Source organism: Rhincodon typus, chromosome 4, assembly GCF_021869965.1.
Source record: "Rhincodon typus isolate 14 chromosome 4, sRhiTyp1.1, whole genome shotgun sequence".
In the NCBI taxonomy this organism is placed as follows: Eukaryota; Metazoa; Chordata; class Chondrichthyes; order Orectolobiformes; family Rhincodontidae; genus Rhincodon; species Rhincodon typus.
This window is the reverse complement of record NC_063335.1, coordinates 73,231,019-73,256,609: the sequence shown is the minus strand read 5'-3', so window position 1 is coordinate 73,256,609 and position 25,591 is coordinate 73,231,019. Positions and strand designations below refer to the sequence as shown.

Sequence of the window (25,591 nt, the reverse complement as noted above, 5' to 3'; positions counted from 1 at the left end):
CAGGAAGAAACTAAAACTAGCCAGATTTCTTTCCTTTCTCGTGTGGAATTATTTGTCTCTGCATACTTCTATTACTTTTGTACTTTTTTAAAACTGGAGCTAGAATGTTAAAATTATGTTGAAGGCAGTATTGTCAAGTATCTTTGTTTGAATTGCCTGTTCTTATCTTTATCGTTAGAAAAGAAAAGCATTTCAATTTTTTTTTTAAAAATCTGACCTGACACACCTCTGGAGCAGGTGAAACTTGAACCCATGTTTCCTGGCTCAGAGGTAGGGACACCACCACTGCACTACAAGAGCACTAATATGAATTTCAACCTTGATTTTTGTGTTCAACCTTTCAATTGTGATTTGAACCTTAGACCTTGTGACTCACAGATAAGTGTGGTGCCTAAGTAACCACAGCTGACATAGTATAAACTTGTTCAAGATATTTTCTATATCAACACGTTCAGAGATGTTATCACACACCTGTGGGGCTGGTGGGACTTACCCTGGGTCTCCTGGATCAGAGGTTAGGGACACTGCCACTGCACCATGTGCCCCTGTTAGCATTTCAATTTAACCTATATCATTGACAGGTGCAATTTCTTTTTCTTTTTATAGTTAGTTCACCAAGATTTGGCTTGAGTGAATTGCTTCTTTTTCTTCAAGTCAGTGCTCGCATTTAGTTAACAAATTCCATGTTATTGATCTATAGGATAGTTCAATAAAATAGTCTTTAAATATGACTTCCTATTAATCCATCAACAGAAAAATGTAGTGTACCACCCAGCAACCTACTTGCTCATAAATTGGCTTCCAAATTTTAGTCAAGAAACTGAGATGCACAACTAAGACTATGGTCATATTTCTGAATTTTATATCTAGTCTTCCTAATTTTAATCAGTACTTCCTGCTTGGTGTTCTGTTTCTTCTGCACTGATGTTTAAATATATTTCCTTTTTGAATCAGGTCTCATTTTTACTGTTTTCCATGTATCACTGGCTGAATGGACTGTAATTTTAAGTCAGCTTTGGAACCTTGAACTGAATACAGAGGCAGCATTGTAACTTAAAAATTGTAGAGAAGCAACCTAATAGCAATCTAATCCCACAAAATTCCTACACCCACTGTTTGAATAATTTGCTTCAATGTGGAAACAATCAGAAAGAGCATGTCACTTACTGTTATAAGATGAGTACCTTCTCTACTTGTAGCCTGAATCAGAGACAGAAATTTCTTTCTGTATTATTACTTCATGTGTAATTTCCTGTCTCCATGGATTTGTGACCTTCCCTTATTTTATGTCCCCAGTAGCTGAATGCCGCAGGTATATGTCTTCAGCATTGTACTGATATTGCTACTGGGCAAGTAGCAAGCCTAACATACTGCAAACGTACTGGCCAACCAAATCATGAATTGATCTTCCCAGTGATGCTTTGTAATTTCTTGAGTTTGAGACCTGCTTGAAATACATCACAATGGCTTGCTTTGACAACCTTTGTTGAAACCTGTCTTACTATAAAGTCTGTTTAAATTTCTTCAGTAAATTTCTTTGATAACCAGACATTTTGCTTCCTTTTTAGGATGATGAATGGGGCAGCATCAAGATAAAGAGTGTAAGTAAGATGAGAAGTTATTATAATGTTTTAAGTACTAATTTTTTAAAAATTATGAAAGCCATTAATCACGGTATGCTGTTTTAAATAGTAAAAATAATTACCAGTTAGTAAGTAGTTCTGAATTTTAAATTAAATTTCAATTGTAATAAAGCTGTCAGTTTTAATTAATTTCTGCTAAAGTTACATTCACTCTTGGGTGTTGGCTGTTGCTGGTGAGGTCAAAATCAGTTGAATTCTGAGCAAATGGTAGCAAGTCTTTCTATTGGATTTTTGCAACCAATGAGATGAAGTTTTCATGGTGCAGTTAAATAGCAAGTTGCAGGTACCTGAACATTGATAATCGGAGGAATATTATAGAAGTATATGTGCACAAATTATTGAAGGCAACTATAGGTTCAGAAGACAGTTAATAAATCATAAGGGATCATGGGATTTATAAGTAAAGACATAAAGTACAAAGGCCAGGAAGGTATTATTTTATGAAATACTAGTTTGAACTCAACTGGAGAATTATTGTCTAATTCTGAGCAGCACATTTTGGGAAAGGTTTGAAGGCATTGAAAAGGGTGGTGCTGGAAAGGATGCAGTAAAAGTTTAAGAGAATGAATCCAGAGGTGAGGAACTTCAGTTACATGAGTAGATCTGGGAGGCTGGGTCTGTACTCCTCAGAAGAGTTAAGAGGTTTGATAGAGTTGTTTAGAATCAAGAGGGGTTTGGACAAGTAAATGTGGGAAACTGTTTCTTTGGTAATAGAGTCAAGAACCTGATGACCCAATTTAAGATGATTGATTATTTGCTAAAGGCAATGTGAGGAAAACTTTTTTTTCCTTTACACAGTACCTGGTTAGTATCTGGAATTCTTTTGATTCACCTCTGGAGCAAGAGATTGCTGGCTAGGTCAGCATTTATTGTCTGTCCCTCATTACGCTTCAGAAGTTGGTGGTGAGTTCTTGAACCCTTGCAATATTAGAGGAATAGGTACACCATAGTGCTGTTGTGAACGAAGGTGCAGGATTTTGACCCAATGGCAGTGAATGGCGATGTAGTTCCAAACCAGAATGATGTATGGCCTGGAAGGAACTTTCAGATGGTGGTATTCCTGTGCATCTGCTGCTTTATCATTCTGGTTGGTAAATACCATTTAGTTTAGGAGGAACGTTGCTTAGTTGCTAAAGTACATCTTGTAGATGGTACACATTGCTGTCGCTGTGCAATGGTGGTGAAGGGAGTGAATGTTGCCAGTGATGGATGGGGTGCCAAGCAAGTGGATTGCTTTGATCTGGATGATATCAAGATTCTTAAGTGTTGTTGGAGCTGCAGACACCCAGGAATGCAGTGCCTGAGAGTTGGTAGAAGCAGATTAGATCATGGCTTACTTAATGTAGCTGGATAATTATTGGAAGAGAAAACCTATCTCCAGTGAAAGGTATCCACACTTCATAAGATGCTTTACCAAAAATAACTTGGCCATTTCTGTGATCCTCTTTAATATCTATCATCATCCCTGAATAGCAAATGAACCAATCCTTCTCCAACTTTAACTGCAATCTGTGTGAACATTTGCAATGAGCAGAAGAAATTAGCACAGAAGGCCCGTCAAGCCTGCTATGCTATTTGATAAGATTGTGACTAATCTTTGATCTTAGTCGCACCTTCCTGCATTACGTCCATATCCCTTGTTTGCAGTGGTATCTACAAATCTGTTGATATTTGACTTGAAAAATGAACTCCATGACTAATTATCCACAAGTCGCTTGTAGAGAATTCCAAGGTTCGCGACTCTCCGATCAAAGATATTTCTGATCTCAATGCTAAAAGGGCTGATCCATTATTCTGAGGCTAATTCCCAAAATCTAGATTTCTGAGCTCGCCGGAATAGCCTCACAGGAGCTACCCTGTCAAGTCCCTAAGAAATTTATGTATTTCAATTTGACTGACTCTCATTCGTCTAAATGCCCCCCAAAAAAACCTTGTCTAGTCAGCTTTTCATCTGACAATTTCATTATCCCAGGATTCAATCTGCCAACCTATGTCCCTCTAAGATAAAAGAAAAAGAATAGATAGATTAAGTCATTAAAAGCCAGCCAATCTTTCATCTGTGAGAAAATTGATGGGAAAAAGAATGAGGATGTAGAAATCATAATTTGATAAGGGACAAATTAAGGACAGTTCAGCATGGATTTGATAAGGGAACTTCATGTTTCACTGATTTGAACTTTTTAAGGAGATAACATTTTTCAGTGTTTTTGATTCCATACATACTAACTTCAAGAACATTTGTTCTTGGGATGTATGGACATTGGTGGCAAAGTCAGCATTTATTGCAAACCTATAACTGCCTTTATGAAGGTGATAATGAGTCACCTTCCTTATAAATGGTTCATGTAGTATATGTAGTGGTGAACCTACACTGTTTTTGGGGCGGTAGCTTAAAGAATTTGACCAGTGATAACAAAGTTAATAGAGTTCTGGATCAAGGTAGTGTGTGGCTCGGTGTCAGTGGTGTTCCCATGTATCCTTGTTCTTCTAGGCAATAGGAATTATGGGTTTAGAAGTTGGCTTCAGTGAATCCTTGGTAAATTAATGCATTGCAACTTGTATATTGTGTACACTATTGCCTCTGTGCTAGAAGTTGGGAAGTGCATGTTTAAGATGTGACTGGGTCCCAATCAAATAGAGAGTTTTGTACTCGATGATGTTGAGCTTCTTGAATACAGTTAGAATGGTGTTGTCAAAAAGTAGCAATTGATGGGTCCCTTTCAACTTGTCAGGCAATAACGAGTAGGGTGCCACAGGGATTGGCGCTGGGACCAATATATTCACAATATATTAATGATTTGGATGAGGGAACAAAATGTAACATCTCAAAGTTTGCAGATGATACCAAGCTGGGTGGGAGGGTGAACTGTGATGAGGATGCAGAGATCCTTCAGCATGATCTGTATAGGTTGGGTGAATCGGCAAATTAATGGCAGATGCAGTATAATTTAGGTAAATGTGAGGTTATTCACTTTGGAAGCGAAAACAAGAAGGCACATTACCACCTGAATGGCTGTAAATTGGGAGAGGAGAATGTGCAGTGGGAGCTGGATGTCCCTCTTGTTGCTGAAGGCAAGCATGCAGGAGCAGCAGGCGGTAAAGAAGACAACTGGTATGTTGGCCTTCATAGTGAGAAGTTTCAAGTATAGGAGCAGGGATGTGTTGCTGCAGTTATACAGGGCCTTGGTGAGGCCACACCTAGAATATTGTACGCGGTTTTAGACTCCTTTTCTGAGAAAGGATGCTCTTTCTCTCGGGAATGCAGTGAAGGTTTACCAGGCTGATTCCAGGAATGGCGGTTCTGACATAAGAGGAGAGATTGACTAGGTTAGGATTGTTTTCACTGGAGTTCAGACGAATGAATGGGTTTCTCATAGAGACATATAAAATTTTAACAAGACTGGACAGGGTAGATGCAGGGAGGATGTTCCCGATGGCGGGTATGTCCAGAACCAGGAGTGACAGTCTGAGGATTCTGGGTAGACGATTTAGGATGAAGATGTGGTGACATTTCATCACCCAAAGAGTGGTGGACCTGTAGAATTCATTGCCATAGGAAGTAGTTGATGCCAAAACATTGAATGTATTCAAGAAGTGGCTAGATATAGCACTTGGGGCGAATGGGATCAAAGGTTATGGGGAAAACGCAGGATTAGGCTATTGAGTTGGATGATCAGCCATGATCGTGATGAATGGCGGAACAGGCTCGAATGGCCTCCTCCTGCTCCTATCTTCTATGTTTCTGTGTTTAAAGGTGCTATTATGGAACAGTAAAGCAAATGGCAAATTTTCCATCATGCCTCAATTCATGCATTGTGGATGGCGGACAGGCTTTGGGACCTTATGATGTGAGTTGCCTGCTGCAGATTTTCCACTTCTGACCTGCTTTTGTAGGCGCAGTATTTATGGGGTTGGTTCAGTTAAGTTTCTAGTTGATTGTCAGGATGTTGGTGATAGGGAATTCCACAATGGTAATACAAAAAGAAAGCTAAGGGGAAATGTTGAGATTTGCTTTTTCTTGAAATAGTAATTCTCTTCGAATTGTGAGACACAAATGTTTTAGGCTCTGATCAGCTCAAGCTTAAATGTTGTTTAGATTTTATTTCATGCAGCATGGACTGTTTCCATATCTGAGGATTTGCGAATGGTAGTGAACGCTGCAGCCATTGACAAGCATCCCAATCTCTAGCCTTTTGTTGGAGTGAATGTCATTGACGGAAGTGGCTGAGGATGGCTGGGCCTAGGATATCCAGAGGCTGAGATAATTGGCATCCAACAACTACCAATCATCATCTTCTATACTAGTTGTAACTCTAATCCTTGGAGACTTTTTCCAACTTCAATTCCCCTAACTTAAGTTTTGCTCGATACTGCAATTGATGCTCCTTTTGATGTCAAGTGTTGTCACTCTTGCCTCCCATCTTGAATTAAGCTGTTCTATCCATGTTTGAACTAAGGCTGAAATGAGATCTGTAATTGAGTGGCCCTGACAGAACCCTAACAAAGCATCTGTGAACAGTTTGTTGCTGAGTCTCAGTCACAGGACATGGAACTGGCAAGGCCAGTGTTTATTGCCTGTTTTTTAATTATCCTTAATTGGGTGGCATGTGAAGCCAGTTTAAAAGGCCAACCAAATTGCTTTGTGTCTGGAGTCTTGTAGGAGACAGATTTCCTTTCATTAAAGAACATCTATGATCCAGGTGAGTTTTCACAACAATCTATCATTATTCATTCAAGACTTATTTATTAACTGAATTTAAAAGCCCAGCTGCCCTAATGAAACTTGATTCTGGGTTGTTAGTCCAGTAATATACCCAACATGCTATTATCCTCATCTGTGACATTTTTCATTGACCAGAAAATTTTGTCTTGATTCACAACAAGGTACAAAAGATACTTTGAATCCTCTGACTTTTCTTCCATAACCTTACCTTTCTAATTACTGTTACTATGGGAAGTGTTCCTGGGGAATTTTCTTCTTGCTCCTTACAGACTTCAAAAGTGACCTGCTCCACTCTTTCTATTCCCTGTGTCGCATCAATGATTTACTTCATTGACTATAAAGTGTTTTGAGAATCTAGTAATTGTGGGAAAGTACTGTATAAAAGCAAGGATTTTCTTTCTTTGAGTTCTCACTAAATAAATTAGGACTGTTCATTGCAGAATCTAATTTCTAATCTATTCTTCCTAAAAACCTTAAAACTATGTAACATCCTTCAGTCTTTATTCATAGCCAATATTTTAAGATTTACAAGTAAACTTTCATGTTACTACTTAAGTATTTATGGTGTCAATGTTCACCCATTTCCTTAATTTTAAAAATAATACTCATTTAGCATAAAATGTGACCTCAGTGGAGGAGAAGAACATTTTGATTTATCTGCTGGAATATGAATTTGTCTAACTGCGAATCTTTATCATGAAAATTTACAGGGGATGACCTTGTTAATGATGGGATCAGCAGAAGCATTGCCCGAAGAACCAGTTGTACGTCCGACTTTTATGGAAGACATGACAGAAGAGCAGCTAGCTTCAGCTGTAAGTTTTTTTTTTTACACAAGTTACATTAGCACAACAGAGCTACTGTGGAACTATAGTTGGGCTTTTGAAGTGGTTCAGATGTGTGCTCGCTGTGATGTTCAGAAGTGTGGGGGCTAAGGATGAATCACAACAGGGCTAAAGTCTTATTAAAGGGCAGGATTGTCCGAAGAGTGACAATCTCACATAGTTGCCAGACAGTCCCTTTTTTTTTAATGAAAGGAGAGAGCTCTGTATTCTGACTGTTGTCATCTGCCATATTCTGGAATTTAAAGGTCCAAACTCTCAAACAGGCTCTTTGATAGCTGTTGTCAAACAGTAAGACAAATGTGAAGTTAGATTGCTGGGAGGGTGGGTGGATAAGGTGCCAGGGGGCCAGCTAAGTGATGCAGTGTTTAGTGTATGTCAGAATGCATGACAGATATCGGAGGAGGATGGAGCGGGGTGGCGCGGAGACTGGGTCCTGGGTGAGGTGGAGGTAGATGAAGTCTAAAGTGGGATGGGGAGTTTGGAGGGCAGGATTGAGGGGAAGAAGTGTCAGTTCCTCAGTGGAAGGAGGGTGAGTCTGGAGCATGTGAATAGGGCTTAGTGAAGTTGTGTTAAGAGGGGAGTGAGAGTTGGCCCCTGGGGGTGTCAAGTCAGTGTGTAGGATAAGTGGTCTGAAGAAATTCAGTGGGAGGTGTGAGAGTTAAGTATGGGCTCAGTTGAATAGTTAGTCAGGCGTACAAACATATTTAATAGTCCACCTTTTCTTGGGTAATGTCATTTAATGTCATTGGAACTCGGTGAATTCTCAGATTTAAATGATGCTTTCAAAGGGTTACAGGTCTGGCAGAATATTCAGTTTCCCAGGTGATTCTTTTGGAGTGTTCTATGATGGGGCTTCTGCATAATTCTGATAAGCAACTCTCTATGCTAGAATAACAACTGTCTGGCCATTGGAAAATCTGAAAATGTTGGAGACAAAGTTGGAGCCCTGAGCAATTACCACATAAAGTCATACAGCAAAGAAACCTTCAGTCCAACTCATCCGTGCTAACCAGACATTCTAATCTGAGCTAGTTGTATTTGGCAACATTTGGCCCATGTCCCTCTAAACCTTTCCTAATCATGTACCCATCCAGACGCCTTTTAAATGTTGTAATTGTACCTGCCTCCACCACTTCCTCTGGCAACTTGTCCTATGCATACACCACCCTCTGTGTGGAAAAAAGTTTACCCTCAAGTAATGTGTACTTTTTCATGCTCTCCTTTTGTTACAAATTCTCAAAAACTAGAGTGCATCAATCACCAAACTTCTCTAAATGTTGAGATGTAAATGCAAACTATTCAGGGAGCATTGAAGGTGGTCATAATATAGTAAAATCTAGTACTGAGAATTGTCTGGCCTTTCCAGTCAGCTGAATTAATCAAAAAAAGGCAGGAAGCAGCAGTGGTTTGTTGAAGATAACCAAGGTTTTGAACTCCGCATGGTAGAAGTGAGAGCACATAATTAGGGAGATGAGGGAGATTTAGGAGTTTTGTGTTGATGTATCGTTTTTGACTACAACAGGCAGCTAGCCAGTAATAGCTGTTCATAGTAAGAAACTGCAAGAATATTTGTTGGAGTCAGGCTGAAATTAAAAGGCTTGAGGATTGGCTGTGAAAGTTTGGAGAAGCAAGTATTTGAAGTTGGCAATGTTAATGAGGCCCAGATAGTGCTCAGGGCTCATTAAGTTTGGGGAACTTTATTAATAAATGTGTTTTCCCTTAAAATGTTGAAATATTTATTTTGTGGTAAATTTTAATGGTGAATATACAGTTGTTCCTCTTGTTTTCCAGACCTCTATCTAATTTACAATTTAGTTTGCTCTCCTCATTTTTCCTCCATTGCTAATCAAGATACTTGCACACTGTCCAACATCTTCAAGGCGAGCAGACAAAATGTTCTGAGAACAAAATCAAACTGGTTACTGAGACAACAAGGTGCAGGGCTGGATGAACACAGCAGGCCAAGCAGCATCATAGGAGCAGAGAGGCTGACGTTTCGGGCCTAGACCCTTCATCAGAAAAGGGGAAGGGGAAGGGGGTTTTGAAATAAATAGGGAGAGAGTGGGAGGCGGATAGAGGAGAGGATAGGTGGAGAGGAAACAAACAGGTCGAAGAGGCGGGGATGGAGCCAGTAAAGGTGAGTGTAGGTAGGGAGTTAGGAAGGGGATAGGTCAGTCCAGGGAGGACGGACAGGTCAAGGGGGCGGGATGAGGTTGGTCGGTAGGAGATGGAGGTGCGGCTTGAGGTGGGAGGAGGGGATAGGTGGGAGGAAGAACAGATTAGGGAGGCAGGGACGAGCTGGACTGGTTTTGGGATGTGGTGGGGGGAGGGGAGATTTTGAAACTTGTGAAATCCACATTGATACCATTGGGCTGCAGGGTTCCCAAGCGGAATATGAGTTGCTGTTCCTGCAACCTTCGGGTGGCATCGTTGTGGCACTGCAGGAGGCCCAGGATGGACATGTCGTCTGAGGAATGGGAGGGGGAGTTGAAATGGTTCGCGACTGGGAGGTGCAGTTGTTTGTTGCGAACCGAGCGTAGGTGTTCTGCAAAGCGGTCCCCGAGTCTCCGCTTGGTTTCCCCGATGTAGAGGAAGCCACACCGGGTACAGCGGATGCAGTATACCACATTGGCAGATGTGCAGGTGAACATCTGCTTGATGTGGAAAGTCTTCTTGGGGCCTGGGATGGGGGTGAGGGAGGAGGTATGGGGGCAGGTGTAGCACTTCCTGCGGTTGCAGGGAAAAGTGCCGGGTGTGGTGGAGCTGGAGGGGAGTGTGGAGCGGACAAGGGAGTCACGGAGAGAGTTGTCCCTCCGGAAAGCAGATAAGGGTGGGGAGGGAAAGATGTCTTTGGTGGTGGGGTCGGATTGCAGATGGCGGAAGTGTCGGAGGATGATGCGTTGGATCCGGAGGTTGGTGGGGTGGTACGTGAGGACGAGGGGGATTCTTTTTTGGTTTTTATTGCGTGGACGGGGTGTGAGGGATGAGGTGCGGGAGATGTGGGAGACACGGTTGAGGGCGTTCTCGACCACCGAGGAGGGGAAGTTACGGTCCTTGAAAAACGAGGACAACTGAGATGTACGGGAGTGGAATGCCTCATCCTGGGAGCAGATGCGGCGGAGGCGAAGGAATTGGGAATAGGGGATAGCATTTTTGCAGGAAGCGGGGTGGGAGGAGGAGTATTCTAGGTAGCTGTGGGAGTCGGTGGGCTTGAAATGAATATCGGTTTCTAGGTGGTTGCCCGATATGGAGACAGAGAGGTCCAGGAAGGGGAGAGAGGTGTTAGAGATGGTCCAGGTAAACTTAAGGTTGGGGTGGAAGGTGTTAGTGAAGTGTATGAACTGTTCGAGCTCCTCGTGGGAGCACGAGGCGGCGCCGATACAGTCATCAATGTAACGGAGGAAGAGGTGGGGTTTAGGGCCGGTGTAGGTACGGAAGAGGGATTGTTCCACGTAACCTACAAAGAGGCAGGCGTAGCTTGGGCCCATGCGGGTACCCATGGCTACCCCCTTTGTCTGTAGGAAGTGGGAGGAATTGAAAGAGAAGTTGTTGAGTGTGAGGACGAGTTCGGCTAAGCGGATGAGGGTATCAGTGGAGGGGGACTGGTCGGGCCTGCGGGACAGGAAGAAGCGGAGGGCCTTAAGGCCATCTGCATGGGGAATGCAGGTGTAGAGGGACTGGACATCCATGGTAAAGATGAGGTGTTGGGGACCGGGGAATTGGAAGTTCTGGAGGAGGTGGAGGGCGTGGGTGGTGTCACGGACATAGGTAGGGAGTTCCTGGACCAAGGGGGAGAAAATGGAGTCGAGATAGTTGGAGATCAGTTCGGTGGGGCAGGAGCAGGCGGAGACAATGGGTCGACCAGGGCATTCAGGTTTGTGGATTTTGGGAAGGAGATAGAAGCGGGCAGTGCGAGGTTGGGGAACGATGAGGTTGGAGGCCGTGGGTGGGAGGTCACCTGAGGTGATGAGGTTGTGGATGGTTTGCGAGATGATGGTTTGGTGCTCAGGGGTGGGGTCATGATCAAGGGGGCGGTAGGAGGAGGTGTCGGAGAGTTGGCGTCCGGCCTCGGCGATGTAGAGGTCAGTGCGCCATACTGCAACTGCGCCTCCCTTGTCCGCGGGTTTTATGGTGAAGTTGGGATTGGAGCGGAGGGAGCGGAGGGAGCGGAGGGCTGCACGTTCTGCGGGGGAGAGGTTGGAGTGGGTGAGAGGGGTGGAGAGGTTGAGGCGATTGATGTCTCGACGGCAGTTGGAGATGAAGAGGTCGAGGGAGGGTAGGAGGCCTTGGGGTGGTGTCCAGGAGGAGGGGGTCTGTTGGAAGCGGGAGAAGGGTTCGGCCCTGAAACTGCTCGACCACGTCCTGAAGCAAACCAGGTACTACAGCCACATCACCTTCCTTAGCACCTGCCCACGGAACCAGATCATCCCCAATGGACTACAATCCACATTCAAGCCTTCCCAATTTGGCCCCAACCGTGATAATATCTACATTCATGGTGTTGAGATCCTTCAGAAGCGTTTCTCCCTGCGACTCCTGAAACACACACTTGCAGCAATGCGCCGGCATCTCCAGGCATTACAATCAAGCCTACCCCAGCTCAGAGCCTCCCTCTCCCAGACCTGCAAAGGACCTCTCCTGTTTTTTATTCTTCGTAGGATCCACAATCTGAACTCCCAATTCTACTCAGCTTTATTGGACACTAAAAACCGTAAGTACAGTAAACTTACTGGTGCCGACCACCCAAAACGGGCTTCCTCCACCCCCCAAATCCCCAGCTATACCCAGGACCTTCCCCACAATGGGTCCGCCACCATTGGCCATGAGGCCACTATCGGAGAACCCACAGATGACGTCACACCGCCACCGCCGGGTTCCCCACTTCTGGGACAGCAAACACCATCGCTGCCGTTGCCACCGACACTGAAGTCGCGACCACCCTCACCGCTACTGCCGCCGCCTACCCCGCTCCTCCTGCCTCCGACGCCGGTCCGCCCATCACCAACGCGGACGCAACTCCACCCACCGCCGGCGCAACTCCGCCCACCGCCGACACCGGCACAACTCCGCCCACAGCCCACAGCCGACGCAGCTCCGCCCACAGCCAGCAGCTCCAGAGGAGACAGCAGCACCCAGCCCTGCTGAGTGTTCACCATCCCCCCAGACCTACCCCTTACTGAGGACGAACGGTCAGTCCTCAGTAAAGGGCTCACCTTTGTCCCCCTCCACCCACACATCAACAAATACCGCTCACGTTTGGACATTGAGCAGTTTTTCCGCCGCCTCCGCCTCCACGCTTACTTCTTTAACCGTGAACCTAACCCTCCCTCTACTGACCCCTTCTCCCGCTTCCAACAGACCCCCTCCTCCTGGACACCACCCCAAGGCCTCCTACCCTCCCTCGACCTCTTCATCTCCAACTGCCGTCGAGACATCAATCGCCTCAACCTCTCCACCCCTCTCACCCACTCCAACCTCTCCCCCGCAGAACGTGCAGCCCTCCGCTCCCTCCGCTCCCTCCGCTCCAATCCCAACTTCACCATAAAACCCGCGGACAAGGGAGGCGCAGTTGCAGTATGGCGCACTGACCTCTACATCGCCGAGGCCGGACGCCAACTCTCCGACACCTCCTCCTACCGCCCCCTTGATCATGACCCCACCCCTGAGCACCAAACCATCATCTCGCAAACCATCCACAACCTCATCACCTCAGGTGACCTCCCACCCACGGCCTCCAACCTCATCGTTCCCCAACCTCGCACTGCCCGCTTCTATCTCCTTCCCAAAATCCACAAACCTGAATGCCCTGGTCGACCCATTGTCTCCGCCTGCTCCTGCCCCACCGAACTGATCTCCAACTATCTCGACTCCATTTTCTCCCCCTTGGTCCAGGAACTCCCTACCTATGTCCGTGACACCACCCACGCCCTCCACCTCCTCCAGAACTTCCAATTCCCCGGTCCCCAACACCTCATCTTTACCATGGATGTCCAGTCCCTCTACACCTGCATTCCCCATGCAGATGGCCTTAAGGCCCTCCGCTTCTTCCTGTCCCGCAGGCCCGACCAGTCCCCCTCCACTGATACCCTCATCCGCTTAGCCGAACTCGTCCTCACACTCAACAACTTCTCTTTCAATTCCTCCCACTTCCTACAGACAAAGGGGGTAGCCATGGGTACCCGCATGGGCCCAAGCTACGCCTGCCTCTTTGTAGGTTACGTGGAACAATCCCTCTTCCGTACCTACACCGGCCCTAAACCCCACCTCTTCCTCCGTTACATTGATGACTGTATCGGCGCCGCCTCGTGCTCCCACGAGGAGCTCGAACAGTTCATACACTTCACTAACACCTTCCACCCCAACCTTAAGTTTACCTGGACCATCTCTAACACCTCTCTCCCCTTCCTGGACCTCTCTGTCTCCATATCGGGCAACCACCTAGAAACCGATATTCATTTCAAGCCCACCGACTCCCACAGCTACCTAGAATACTCCTCCTCCCACCCCGCTTCCTGCAAAAATGCTATCCCCTATTCCCAATTCCTTCGCCTCCGCCGCATCTGCTCCCAGGATGAGGCATTCCACTCCCGTACATCTCAGTTGTCCTCGTTTTTCAAGGACCGTAACTTCCCCTCCTCGGTGGTCGAGAACGCCCTCAACCGTGTCTCCCACATCTCCCGCACCTCATCCCTCACACCCCGTCCACGCAATAAAAACCAAAAAAGAATCCCCCTCGTCCTCACGTACCACCCCACCAACCTCCGGATCCAACGCATCATCCTCCGACACTTCCGCCATCTGCAATCCGACCCCACCACCAAAGACATCTTTCCCTCCCCACCCTTATCTGCTTTCCGGAGGGACAACTCTCTCCGTGACTCCCTTGTCCGCTCCACACTCCCCTCCAGCTCCACCACACCCGGCACTTTTCCCTGCAACCGCAGGAAGTGCTACACCTGCCCCCATACCTCCTCCCTCACCCCCATCCCAGGCCCCAAGAAGACTTTCCACATCAAGCAGATGTTCACCTGCACATCTGCCAATGTGGTATACTGCATCCGCTGTACCCGGTGTGGCTTCCTCTACATCGGGGAAACCAAGCGGAGACTCGGGGACCGCTTTGCAGAACACCTACGCTCGGTTCGCAACAAACAACTGCACCTCCCAGTCGCGAACCATTTCAACTCCCCCTCCCATTCCTCAGACGACATGTCCATCCTGGGCCTCCTGCAGTGCCACAGCGATGCCACCCGAAGGTTGCAGGAACAGCAACTCATATTCCGCTTGGGAACCCTGCAGCCCAATGGTATCAATGTGGATTTCACAAGTTTCAAAATCTCCCCTCCCCCCACCACATCCCAAAACCAGTCCAGCTCGTCCCTGCCTCCCTAACCTGTTCTTCCTCCCACCTCAAGCCGCACCTCCATCTCCTACCGACTAACCTCATCCCGCCCCCTTGACCTGTCCGTCCTCCCTGGACTGACCTATCCCCTTCCTAACTCCCTACCTACACTCACCTTTACTGGCTCCATCCCCGCCTCTTCGACCTGTTTGTTTCCTCTCCACCTATCCTCTCCTCTATCCCTCTTCTATCCGCCTCCCACTCTCTCCCTATTTATTTCAAAACCCCCTTCCCCTCCCCCTTTTCTGATGAAGGGTCTAGGCCCGAAACGTCAGCCTCTCTGCTCCTATGATGCTGCTTGGCCTGCTGTGTTCATCCAGCCCTGCACCTTGTTGTCTCGGATTCTCCAGCATCTGCAGTTCCTACTATCGCTGATTCAAACTGGTTACTGTTGCATTTCATTGAATTATGCAACAGAAGTCTATTGTCCCATCATGTCTGTACCAGACCTTTGAAAGAGCTATCCAGTTGGTCCCATTCTTGTTATTTTCTTCAGCCCTGCAAATTTAGTGAAGTATTTGAAATTGACATGCTTTTGCAATGGTGTGCACTAAAATAGATTTTAAACTAATGTTTAGGAATGAGATTACACTTTATCAAATCTTTTTTCCCTTCCCCTGCCACTCAGTCCACTCCTTTGGATTCCACACAACACTTCTAGTCAAGAGTACACAGCAAAAAGTATCCAGTCTTGCTTCTTTTCTGTGGCTCGAGTAAACCAAGCTGTTCAGTCCATCACAAGCTGCAGTCTTGTGTATAATCTTACATTAACATGGGTCATTCCACTTAACTCATAGTCTAATCTAAGCTCCTAATTTTCGAAATATGAGGTGGTGGACAAGATCTACATCTGAATTTATACCTGTCATGTTGGGAACAAGTCCAGGTTTCATTATATGTAATGGTATTGTGGTAAGGTGCAGAGGAGGAGCTTGCAGGTCAGAAATTTGAATATTCAGCCTCCTTGCATGGAGTGCTATGAAATAGGGATTGACAACATGGGAATAACTCTGATGCAGTATCAACATGCTTGATGACCATGCTGAGTTTTGGGATTTTATTTTCAAATAAATGACTGGCTATGTAAGACCTGGGATTCGCAGCTCTGAGGTACTCAAGATGAAAAGACAATAAGCACAAGTAGTTTTCAGATAGTTTATTTAATTTTATTAAGAAGCAGCAGTTTAGATATCCATTAGGTAATTAGACAGAAGAAAAGTATATGACCTGTGATCTTTAAGGGTGGTTCGCTGACATTATAGAGCAAAAAGATGGTTAGAGCTGAGTAGTTTGATTTCAGTAGCTTGTGGAGGCAACATTCTGCTGTCTAGCCCAAGTGTTATGAAACCTCTCCTTGGGTCTTCCTTCTGTTTTTGTTCACATTCTGTCTGGCAGAAGACAGAGCGTGATGGTGGACGATCACTTTTCAGACTGGAGGCCTGTGACCAGCAGTGTGCCATAAGGATTGGTGCTTGGCCCACTGCTTTTCGTAATTTGTATAAATGATTTGGACGTGAACATAGGAGCTATGGTTAGTAAGTTTGCAGATGACACCAAAATTGGAGGTGTAGTGGACAGCGAAGAAGGTTACCTCAGTACAACGGGACGTTGATCAGATGGGGCAGTGGGCTGAGGAATAGCAGCTGAAGTTTAATTTAGATAAATGTGAGGTGCTGCACTTTGGAAAGGCAAATCCGGGCACGACTTGTGCACTCAATGGTAAGGTCCTGGGAGTGTTGCTGAACAAAAAGATATTGGAGTGCAGGTTCATAGTTCCTTGAGTCACAGGTGGTCAGGATAGTGAAAAAAGTGTTTGGTATGTTTGCCTTTATTGGTCAGTGCATTGAGTATAGGAATCAGGAGGTCATGTTGCGCTGTGCAAGACATTGGTTAGGCCACTTTTGGAATACTGCATTCAATACTGGCCTCCCTACGATAGGAAGGATGTTGTGAAACTTGAAAGGGTTCAGAAAAGATTTACAAGGATGGTGCCAGGGTTGGAGGAATTGAGTTCTAGGAAGAGGCTGAATAGGCTGGGACTATTTTCCCTGGAGCGTCGGAGGCTGAGGGGTGACCTTATAGAAGTTTATAAAGTCATGAAGGGCATGGTTAGAGTGAAAAGCCAAGATCTTTTCCCCATGGTGGGGGAGTCTAAAACTGGAGGACATAAGTTTAAGGTGAGAGGGGAAAGATTTACGAGGGACCAAAGGGGCAACGTTTTCACACACAGGGTGGAGTGTGTATGGAATGCGCTGCCAGAGGAAGTGGTGGAGGCTGGTACAATTACGACATTTTAAAAGGCATCTGGATGGGTATATGAATAGGAAGGGTTTAAAGGGATTTGGGCCAAATGCTGGCAAATGGGACGAGATGAATTTAGGATATCTGGTTGGTGTGGACAATTTGGACTGAAGGGTCTGTTTCCATACTGTACAGCTATATGACTCTATGAAGAATAGAGCTGATGGGGAAAACTGCTCCCTGTCTCTGAGCACTTGTTAATGTGCTTAATTTCTAGGAACTGGGAGTTTGTGAGTAAATCACCTGTTCAAATCCTTCTGCCTATTGAATTCAGGGCAAGTATGCAGCTATCAGAATTGCCAGCTCCCAGTTTAAGATCAGTTTACATTATACCAGGCACATCTCCTGGCTGTTTCTAAACATCTGCATAGATTAAGGATGGATGAGGTGCCATCCTGGCATCTTGGAATATCAATATGGAAGGATGACCCAAATGATGATGATGCTTCCAGGGACTGTATATTTTCAGTGAGGAAAATGTTAGAACCCTCAATGAATTTTCACTGTTTTTATTTTGTACAGTTTGATTTGGAGCTCTGAACTGTGAGCTAAAAATGTCTTTTGGCTAACTGCTTCTGTTAAAATAAATGGAGCAAACAAGCTTTTATTTATTTCTCAGGCCAGGTCTGGAAGTTAATTGTAGGTTCGTTCCTGATCAGAAGCTTCTGCACACTTCTTCACTGGGGAAGAACATTATGATTAAACAAATAACAGAAGTTGGCTATTAATGAGACCAATGCCTGGGAATTAATTCTAGAAAGTCTAGAAAATACCTTATGCTCAAGCACATGGCAAATTTTGAATGGTAACTGAGACATCATGGAGGAGACAGTCAGTCTGTCAGGGAGTGGGTAGATTATGAATTGGATTTTGGACTCTCTTCGGTTTGGAACCTGACTGTTGATGCAGCATGAGGATTTGAAATCTCTCTGCCTAACCTCCCATAAGCAGCTCTTGAAAGCTCATAGAATAGAAAACTAGGTTATAAGTGTAATTGTCTTTATCTGAGTGAACTGAAACGGTGGCTCTGTTCAACATCTTCAGAAAATCAACAAAGAAACCATCTCTGCCTGTGGAACAACACATCTTGAAAATAACTTACTCTGGCCAGTTTTATTACTTTCTTTTCTTTATCCCTTAACTGTGATTGTTTATTTATTTTTTATGTGAATGAAGCTGAAAACAAAAGATTTTGGGTTTGTAGCATAGACCAGTTAGACTACTTTGTTTAATTGTTTTGCTCTCTACTGTTAATAATGTACTAAGTCTTTTGTTTAAGATACAAGCTAGTATCTGGAATTCATTATTGGCAGATCCTGGGTTGGTTATTCAAATGTCTGTGGGTCAATTTTGAGAGCCTTTGAGGGTTTTAATTTTACTGTGTTGTAAATGCAGAGGTAGCAAGGCTGATTTGGTATGACTTTCTGTCTCTGTGTTGTAACGAAAAGAAAACAGTTTTTCTGCTGAAATGGTCCATGCATATAATTATTGAGTATTTCTATACCTATTCTAAAAAGGTATCGTTTTAATAAAGACCCAATTTTTCTTTACAGCTATTATGTTTTTTTGTTGGTAGATGGATCTTCCATGTGGGCTCACCAATCTTGGAAACACTTGCTACATGAATGCCACAGTTCAGTGTCTACGATCAGTGCCTGAACTCAGGGATACTCTTAAACGGTAAGTGGCTGGAGACTGCAGCAAGATTTAGAATATTTAGAGCATTGCAATTGTATATTAGTTTTCCTCTTCAATTTTTTAAAATCGTTTAATATTATCAAAATAAAGCAACGAAATTTGAATTGGACTAATGTTGCATCTCTTATCTTTACATTTATTTCAAGTCGGGTCTACTTCAAAATACAAATTGACAAGGAAATTAATGAATAAAAGGAAACATTTGTAATAATTAAAAATGTCAATTGTTGATAAACAAGAGTCAGAACATATTGCTGTTGGTTCTATAACAGGCTAGATGGCTTTTCACAGGAAGAGTCGCTTATGTCCAGACTTGTCCAATGTGGTGCTACAGGTTACAGGCTAGCATAATGTGGGATGTTTTTCCCAATTACACGATGTTCTGAGGTCAGAGAAAGACAAGTAAAGCATCCTATTAAAATGACAAGATAAGCATGAATGTATTTGGTGTATTGGGTTTTTATGGAGCCGTGGAATACAATTTACATTTATATAACCCCTATAGTGTGGAAGCAAGCCATTCAGTCCATTGAGTCCACAACAAACCTCTGAAGGTCAACACCCACCACCCCTTATCCCTGCAACCCTGCATTTCCCACGGCTAACATACCTAGCCTACACATCCTTGGATACTATGGGCAATTTAGCATGGCCAATCCACGTAACCCACACATCTTTGGACTGTGGGAGGAAACTGGAGCAGCTGGAGGGAACCTACACAGACAAGGAGAAAGTTCAAACTCTACACTGTCACCCAAAGCTGGAATCAAACTTGGGTCCCTGGAGGTGTGAGGCAGCAGTGCTAACCACTGAGCAACCGTGCCGCCACTTCTTGTGTTAACTTGTCTGATAACCTGAGGGCAAAAATGATGAACCTTGCAGTTATGATTAAAATTTTGTTCTGCTATGTTTTGTGCATTTTGAACATTTATAATTGTCATTTTAAGTAAGCTATATAGCTAACTAGGCTGAAGAGAAATAGTTGCTTTATTCTTCACTGCTCTCAATCATTCAGTCACCCGTGAAGGACAAAACCTGTTTCATGGAGATGTAGCTGAATTATTTTGCAAGTACCCAGATGCTACTGCAACACGCTCATAAAAAGAGTCGCAAACTTCAAAAGGCTGCCATCAAATGTAATCAAGACATATTAGCCATCTGCATTAATGAAATTTCTGCCTTGCCAGAACGCAATGAAACTTTAGGAATAATTCTCGCTGCACGCTAACAGTTATCCCCAAGTACCATCTGTGTTCATCTGTATTCAATTTACTGAAAATGTTCGTTTATTTACTCATTCTTGTAGATATAAAGGTGCCTTGAGAACTTCAGTAGCTATGACTCCTCCACAGTATATCACAGCAGGTAAGTAATTTTGTCTTGATACTTTGTCAAAAAAAGTCAGTTTATTTCCTACAACTTATTTTGACCTGTTTCTTCCCCCTCCATGCGAAAGCAAGAGATAGTTGCATCTCTGTGGTCATTTGATGGGTAAATACAGTGCATGGTGTGACATTGATCTCGTTTGTTTTTGGTCAGTGGAGGTGGCACTAAGAATCAACTTTGGTCTTCTAGAGTTGGGGGAGAAAGAGCAACTTTGTGGCTGTAGTCGAATAATTCTTGCTAGAAAAAATATACTGTGGATATCATTGTTGGGTTTGGCTGTAATGTCTTCTACTATTGAATGATCTGTGAGTATTTATTATTTAAATTAAGTTTTATAGCAAGTTGGTGGCTAGAGCGACCTGTTCTCTGGTGGGATGGGGTAAGAAAAAAGGTCAAACCGTGTGCCTTTATTGAATTACCAGGAGCTGATGGAACCTTCAGAGTTGGAGTTTATCAGAACTGAAGAAGAGTCATGGTGGGCTTAAAACGTTAATAAGCGTTCTCGTTTGTGCTCGTGCGCTCTCTCTCACTTGCTCGCGCTCGTACTCGCTGTCATGTTTTCGCACGGTCTCTCCATATTGACAGCCAGACCTGCTCAATTTCTGCGGTATTTTCTTTTTTTAATGTCAGATTTTCAGTGGCTGTGATATTTTGCATTTATTTGAATAATGCCACATTTGTATTATTGCCTTTGTCCTGACTTTGCTGAAGCTTTGTCTTGCAATATGTCTGTCTATGCAGCACTATTTACTAATGTGTTATTTTTGAATTTGCACTCAAGATATAATATATTCTCCATTTGTTCAGTGTCCTGGAAGTAGTCTTTTGCTTATCAGTTCTCTAGTTGATATTACATTCTGAAGAACTACAACGAAACAAAATTATTTAAACTTTAAACTTTATTAAAATTGCATCCTGATGGATTTTTTTAACAGTGTAATCATTTTGTATCCTATATAATGTATATATTATTAAGACTTGTGTATCCATAAACTTCCTTGTGAAATAAAGGTATCTAATATTTTATCGTCATTTGGAAAGTTAGAATTTTAAAATAGAGGCTGATGGATTTTGGTTTTATGAGAGTAACTTATTTCCTGAAGAGGTCAGAAAGGTAGTTGAGAAAGTGACTTATATATTTAATTTCTAATATAGCGTGTGACTTAGTACAGTATCAGGTACTTCTATTTACACTGCTGAGTTTATGACACAGTTATGATGGATGTGGGAGGCAGGAGCATAGTGGTAACGGCACTGGACTGGCGATTGAAAACCTCAGGCTAATTTTCTGGGGTCGTGAGTTTGAATCCTGCCTTAGGAGATTGTGAAATTTGAATTCAACAAAAAAAAATCTGGAATTAAAAACTAGCCAATTGGCAGCCATGCAACCAATGTTGATTGTTATGCTTCAGTAATGCCCTATAGGGAAGAAAATCTGTCATCCTTGCCTGGTCTGACCAACACATGACTTCAGACCCACAACAATGTGATTGACTTTTACCTGCCCTCTGGAAAGGCCCCAGCTAGTCACTCAGATCAAGGGGAAATTAGGGAGGGATAGCTTGCCATGTCCACACCCCGTGAATAAATAATGAAAAGAAAGGGATCTGGTAATTAGTTTGGGCTCTGTTCAGAAGAGTAATGGACTTGGGAGAAACATTGTTGCTTTTATTCCACGTGCTATATAGATACAAAGTTGGCTGAATGATAGATAACAGAATGTTGTGATCAGTAGATATTTTCCAGGGTGGAGGAAATTTTGTTGTGGAGTTCTCCAGGGGTAAAAGCATTCAACTCTTGCATTTCCTGATACTTAGACCTTTATGTGGAGTAGACAATTTCAAAGTTTGCAGATAGTGCGAGACTTGTAAATTGTGAAGAGGACAAGATAGAACTTCAAAAAGAAATGGAAAAATTGTTATAGTGGGTGGATAGTTGGCAGATGAAGTTCAGTGCAAAGAAGTGCAAAGTGATGCATTTTGGTGAAAATTGACAGACATTATGAAATAAGAGGTACAATTCTAAAGCAAGTGCATCAGCAGAGAAACTTAGGTGTATATGAGCATAGATATGGTGGCAAGACTGGTGGAGAGAGCAATTAATAAACCATGCCATATCCTCGGCTTTATTAAAATGGGTATGGTATACTGGAGCAAGGATGTAATACTGAGATTGTACAAGACCTCAGCTGAAATATTGCCTACTTTTCTCTGTGCCACACCATAGGAAGGATGTGAAGATATTGGAGACAGCACAAGAGCGATTTTACAAGGAGGGTTCCAGGGAAGAGGATCTTCAATTATAAGGATGGATTGTAAAGTTTGGGTTGTTATTTTTGGAGAGAAGACAACTAAGAAGAGATCTGATGGGAATTTCAAAATCATGAGGGGGCTAGGTTGAGTAGGTAGGAAGAAACTGTTCCCACTTGTGAAAGGATTAAGACTGAGAGGGCACATTTTAATTGATCTGCAAAAGAAACAGATGTGGTATTAAAATTTTTTCACAAGACTGTTGATTATAGAATAGACTCCCTGTAAGTGTGATTCAATTGAATCGTTCAAGAGGGTTTTAGATAATTATGTAAATAGAAATAATGTGGAACAGTATGGAGAAAGACAGAGAAATGATACTAAGTCATGATATTCATGTGGAGAGCTGGTGCAGCTTCTGCACTATAACACTTGTGAGATTCCGTGATAAATCTGGTTTCATTTTCATTTGGGAAGAAGAATAAGCTTTTCAGTTCAGGACAAAAGTTTAATCTTAACCACTGTAGTAACCTACTGCAAAAATAAAACCTAGATCCATGAAGCCTTTTTTATTCTGGGATCAGAACTGTCCATTATTTTGATGAATTGCGATCACAACAAGATAGGAGGCTTTCCGGAATAGGACAATTCATTGCATTTAAGCAGGATCTGTAAATTATTAAAGGAATAAATACTTGGTGATACTGGACAAAACAGGAGTGTTGTTGTGAAGTATGTTACATGGATTTTTCTTTCAAAGTAGCTTTGACTGTTGCCTGGACGTTTTTAAGAATAGAAGAGATAACAGTGGATCATTTGAAATCCAATTAAGGTTATGCTGACTGTAGTTCAAAGTAGAAGTCAAAACAGGATCTTATGTGGATGATTTCTGAAGAAAGGTCTAGGCCCGAAACGTCAGCCTTCCTGCTCCTCTGATGCAGCTTGGCCTGCTGTGTTCATCCAGCTCTACACCTTGTTATCTCTTATGTGGATGAGATGCTTAAAGTAATTACACAACCTTTAGAATTAAAAAGAAAACCTGAAATTAAAATGTGACAGCTAAAAGTAGCTAAGTTTCGGTTACTAATGAGAAAGAAAACAAATTAGAAACAAAAAGCGACGAGAATGGAGCAAAGAGCAACAGGAAGGAAACGAAAGATTGGAAAGAACTGGAAGTGAGAATGCTTGAATTGGAAAGAAAGAGAGAGAAGTTTGAATTTAACACCCTTCAATACCAAAGAGATAAGGAAATCGGACAACGTGACTTGGCTAGAGAGAAGCTGAGAATAAGCGGAAGTAGAGGACGATGCTGATTCCAAGAAGGCTTTTTATTTACCTAGAAATCTGCGTTTAAAATGCAGAGGATGGAGTAGAAAAATCTATTATCTCATTTTAAAAGGTGGCTGGGAAGATTGTGGCCAAAAATGTTTTGGAATTTACCAGTCAAAAAGCTCCATCATTAAAGTCATGAGTGAATATATAATTTGACAGGTGAACAATCTGCACTACTTCATGATTATGAACCTGTCCCTCAAACTGATCAGATAAAGGTTAGAACTATAAGAAATAAATGAAATTTGATGTTTGTAGAATTTACAAATAAGTTGTAGAAAAAGAAGTGTTATGGGATCAGTGGTTTTGATTATTAATGTTAGAAAGAATTTGAAAAGTGAAGAAAATAGTGATTATGGAAGAATTCCAAAATAGCATTCTAGTAAACCTGAAGATTTACATAGCTAAGTAGCAACGATTCTGACAAATACCTGAGGAAGTGATCATATGGAATCCACAAGATGATCAAAGGAATAGAAAATTTGAGAATGGAAAAAATATCAGGTTTACAGAGCAAACAGTTGACAAAATGATAGGCTAGAACCTAAAAGAAATGCAAAGCATATAATATGCTTCGATTGTAATAAGGCTGGACATACGAAAAGCAATCGAGGGGAAAATGAATAGGAGAACAGTTGCAGTAGGAGTGCTCAAGGAATCTCTGGGGGAGAGAAAAAAACAGCAGGAAAGGAAATGGGTATTAAAACTACAGTATAGTATAATAGAGTCATCCAGCATGGAAACAGACCCTTTGGTCCAAACAGTCTATGCTGAACTTAATCTCAAACTCAACTAGTCCCACCTGCCTGCTTCTGGCCCATATCCCTCCAAACATTTCCTAATCATGTATTTCTCCAAATAAGTTTTTAGTATATTCCCTCAAATCCTACTAGGAAGGGAAAGATGACTCAGGACAGCCAAGAAAATTATCCTCAATTATTGACAGTGATCTGATTCTCACTAGAAGTTCTGAATACTTCTCATTTCAATGGGAGAGATGTTTCCTTAGTCTTCTAATCCAAGGGGTAAGTCAACAAAGACATTGAGAGACACTGGAAGAAGTTGATTTTATCATGGAGAATGATGTGGCTGGTTCAAAAATATTGTTGTCACAGAGGGTGATAGAATAGCCAGTAAACAGAAAAGAAACTGACACATATGTGAGGCATATCATGGGTGATTCCTTGCTGATGTAATTTGGTTTCGGCCTCATAGAATTGGATAAGAGGGGGAGTTAATTAAAAAGAGATCATAGAATCCCTACAGTGTGGAAACAGGCCCTTTGGCTCAACAAGTCCACACTGGCCCTCAAAGCATCCCACCCAGACCCGTCCCTCTATAACCCACCCAGTCTACACATCCCTGAACAGTACGGACAATTTAGCATGGCCAATCCATCTAGCCAGCACATCTTTGGACTGTGGGGGGGGATACTGGAGCATCCGGAGGAAACCCACGCAGACATGGGGTGAATGTGCAAACTCCACACAGACAGTCATCCAAGGGTGGAATCGAACCCGGGTCCCTGGCGCTGTGAGGCAGTAGTGCTAACCACTGAGCCACCGTGCCACCCCTTACAATCTTAGGATAAATGACTTGGAAATTAAGTTTATCTGAGATTATTTTCAAAGATTTAAATAAAAGGAAGAGAGAATCACATTAATTTACCTACCCCACATCTTTCTTGAAGTGGTCCTGAATTGAGAGGGGTACACCAAAATTTCTATTCAAAAATTGAATCAAAAGAAATATACCTGCGCGTTATTACTTGAAAGACCAATTGTTAATGGAGATGTCAAACCCACCTCAAATACCAGCAATGAGGAATAGATCATAGCCCATCAGATGGAACTACCACCTAAGCATTGTAAAAAAGCAAAAATTTTCAGAGTGGCTGACAGAAGTCCAATGGCAGGTCACTTGGGAATTAGGAAAACACAGGCTAAGAAATTGAAGTGTTTCTATTGGCCAGGATTATATTAATATGTGGCGAAATATTGCCAGACAGGCCG

The 25,591-nt window shown here is 43.2% G+C and overlaps 1 protein-coding gene across 2 annotated transcripts in view; it reads left to right on the top strand.

The window, feature by feature from the left end:
• Nucleotides 1–25,591, top strand: part of usp14 (ubiquitin specific peptidase 14 (tRNA-guanine transglycosylase)) — a 63,144-nt gene that overhangs the window by 5,542 nt on the left and 32,011 nt on the right. The window contains exons 3-6 of one of the 2 annotated variants that reach the window (XM_048596389.1): nucleotides 1,569–1,601; nucleotides 7,077–7,181; nucleotides 18,491–18,594; nucleotides 19,919–19,977. In XM_048596389.1, the coding sequence (XP_048452346.1) occupies nucleotides 1,569–1,601; nucleotides 7,077–7,181; nucleotides 18,491–18,594; nucleotides 19,919–19,977 (301 nt within the window). Of the gene's footprint in view, nucleotides 1–1,568; nucleotides 1,602–6,429; nucleotides 6,528–7,076; nucleotides 7,182–18,490; nucleotides 18,595–19,918; nucleotides 19,978–25,591 lie in introns of those variants that run through there. The other variant, XM_048596391.1, reaches the window with a different exon arrangement.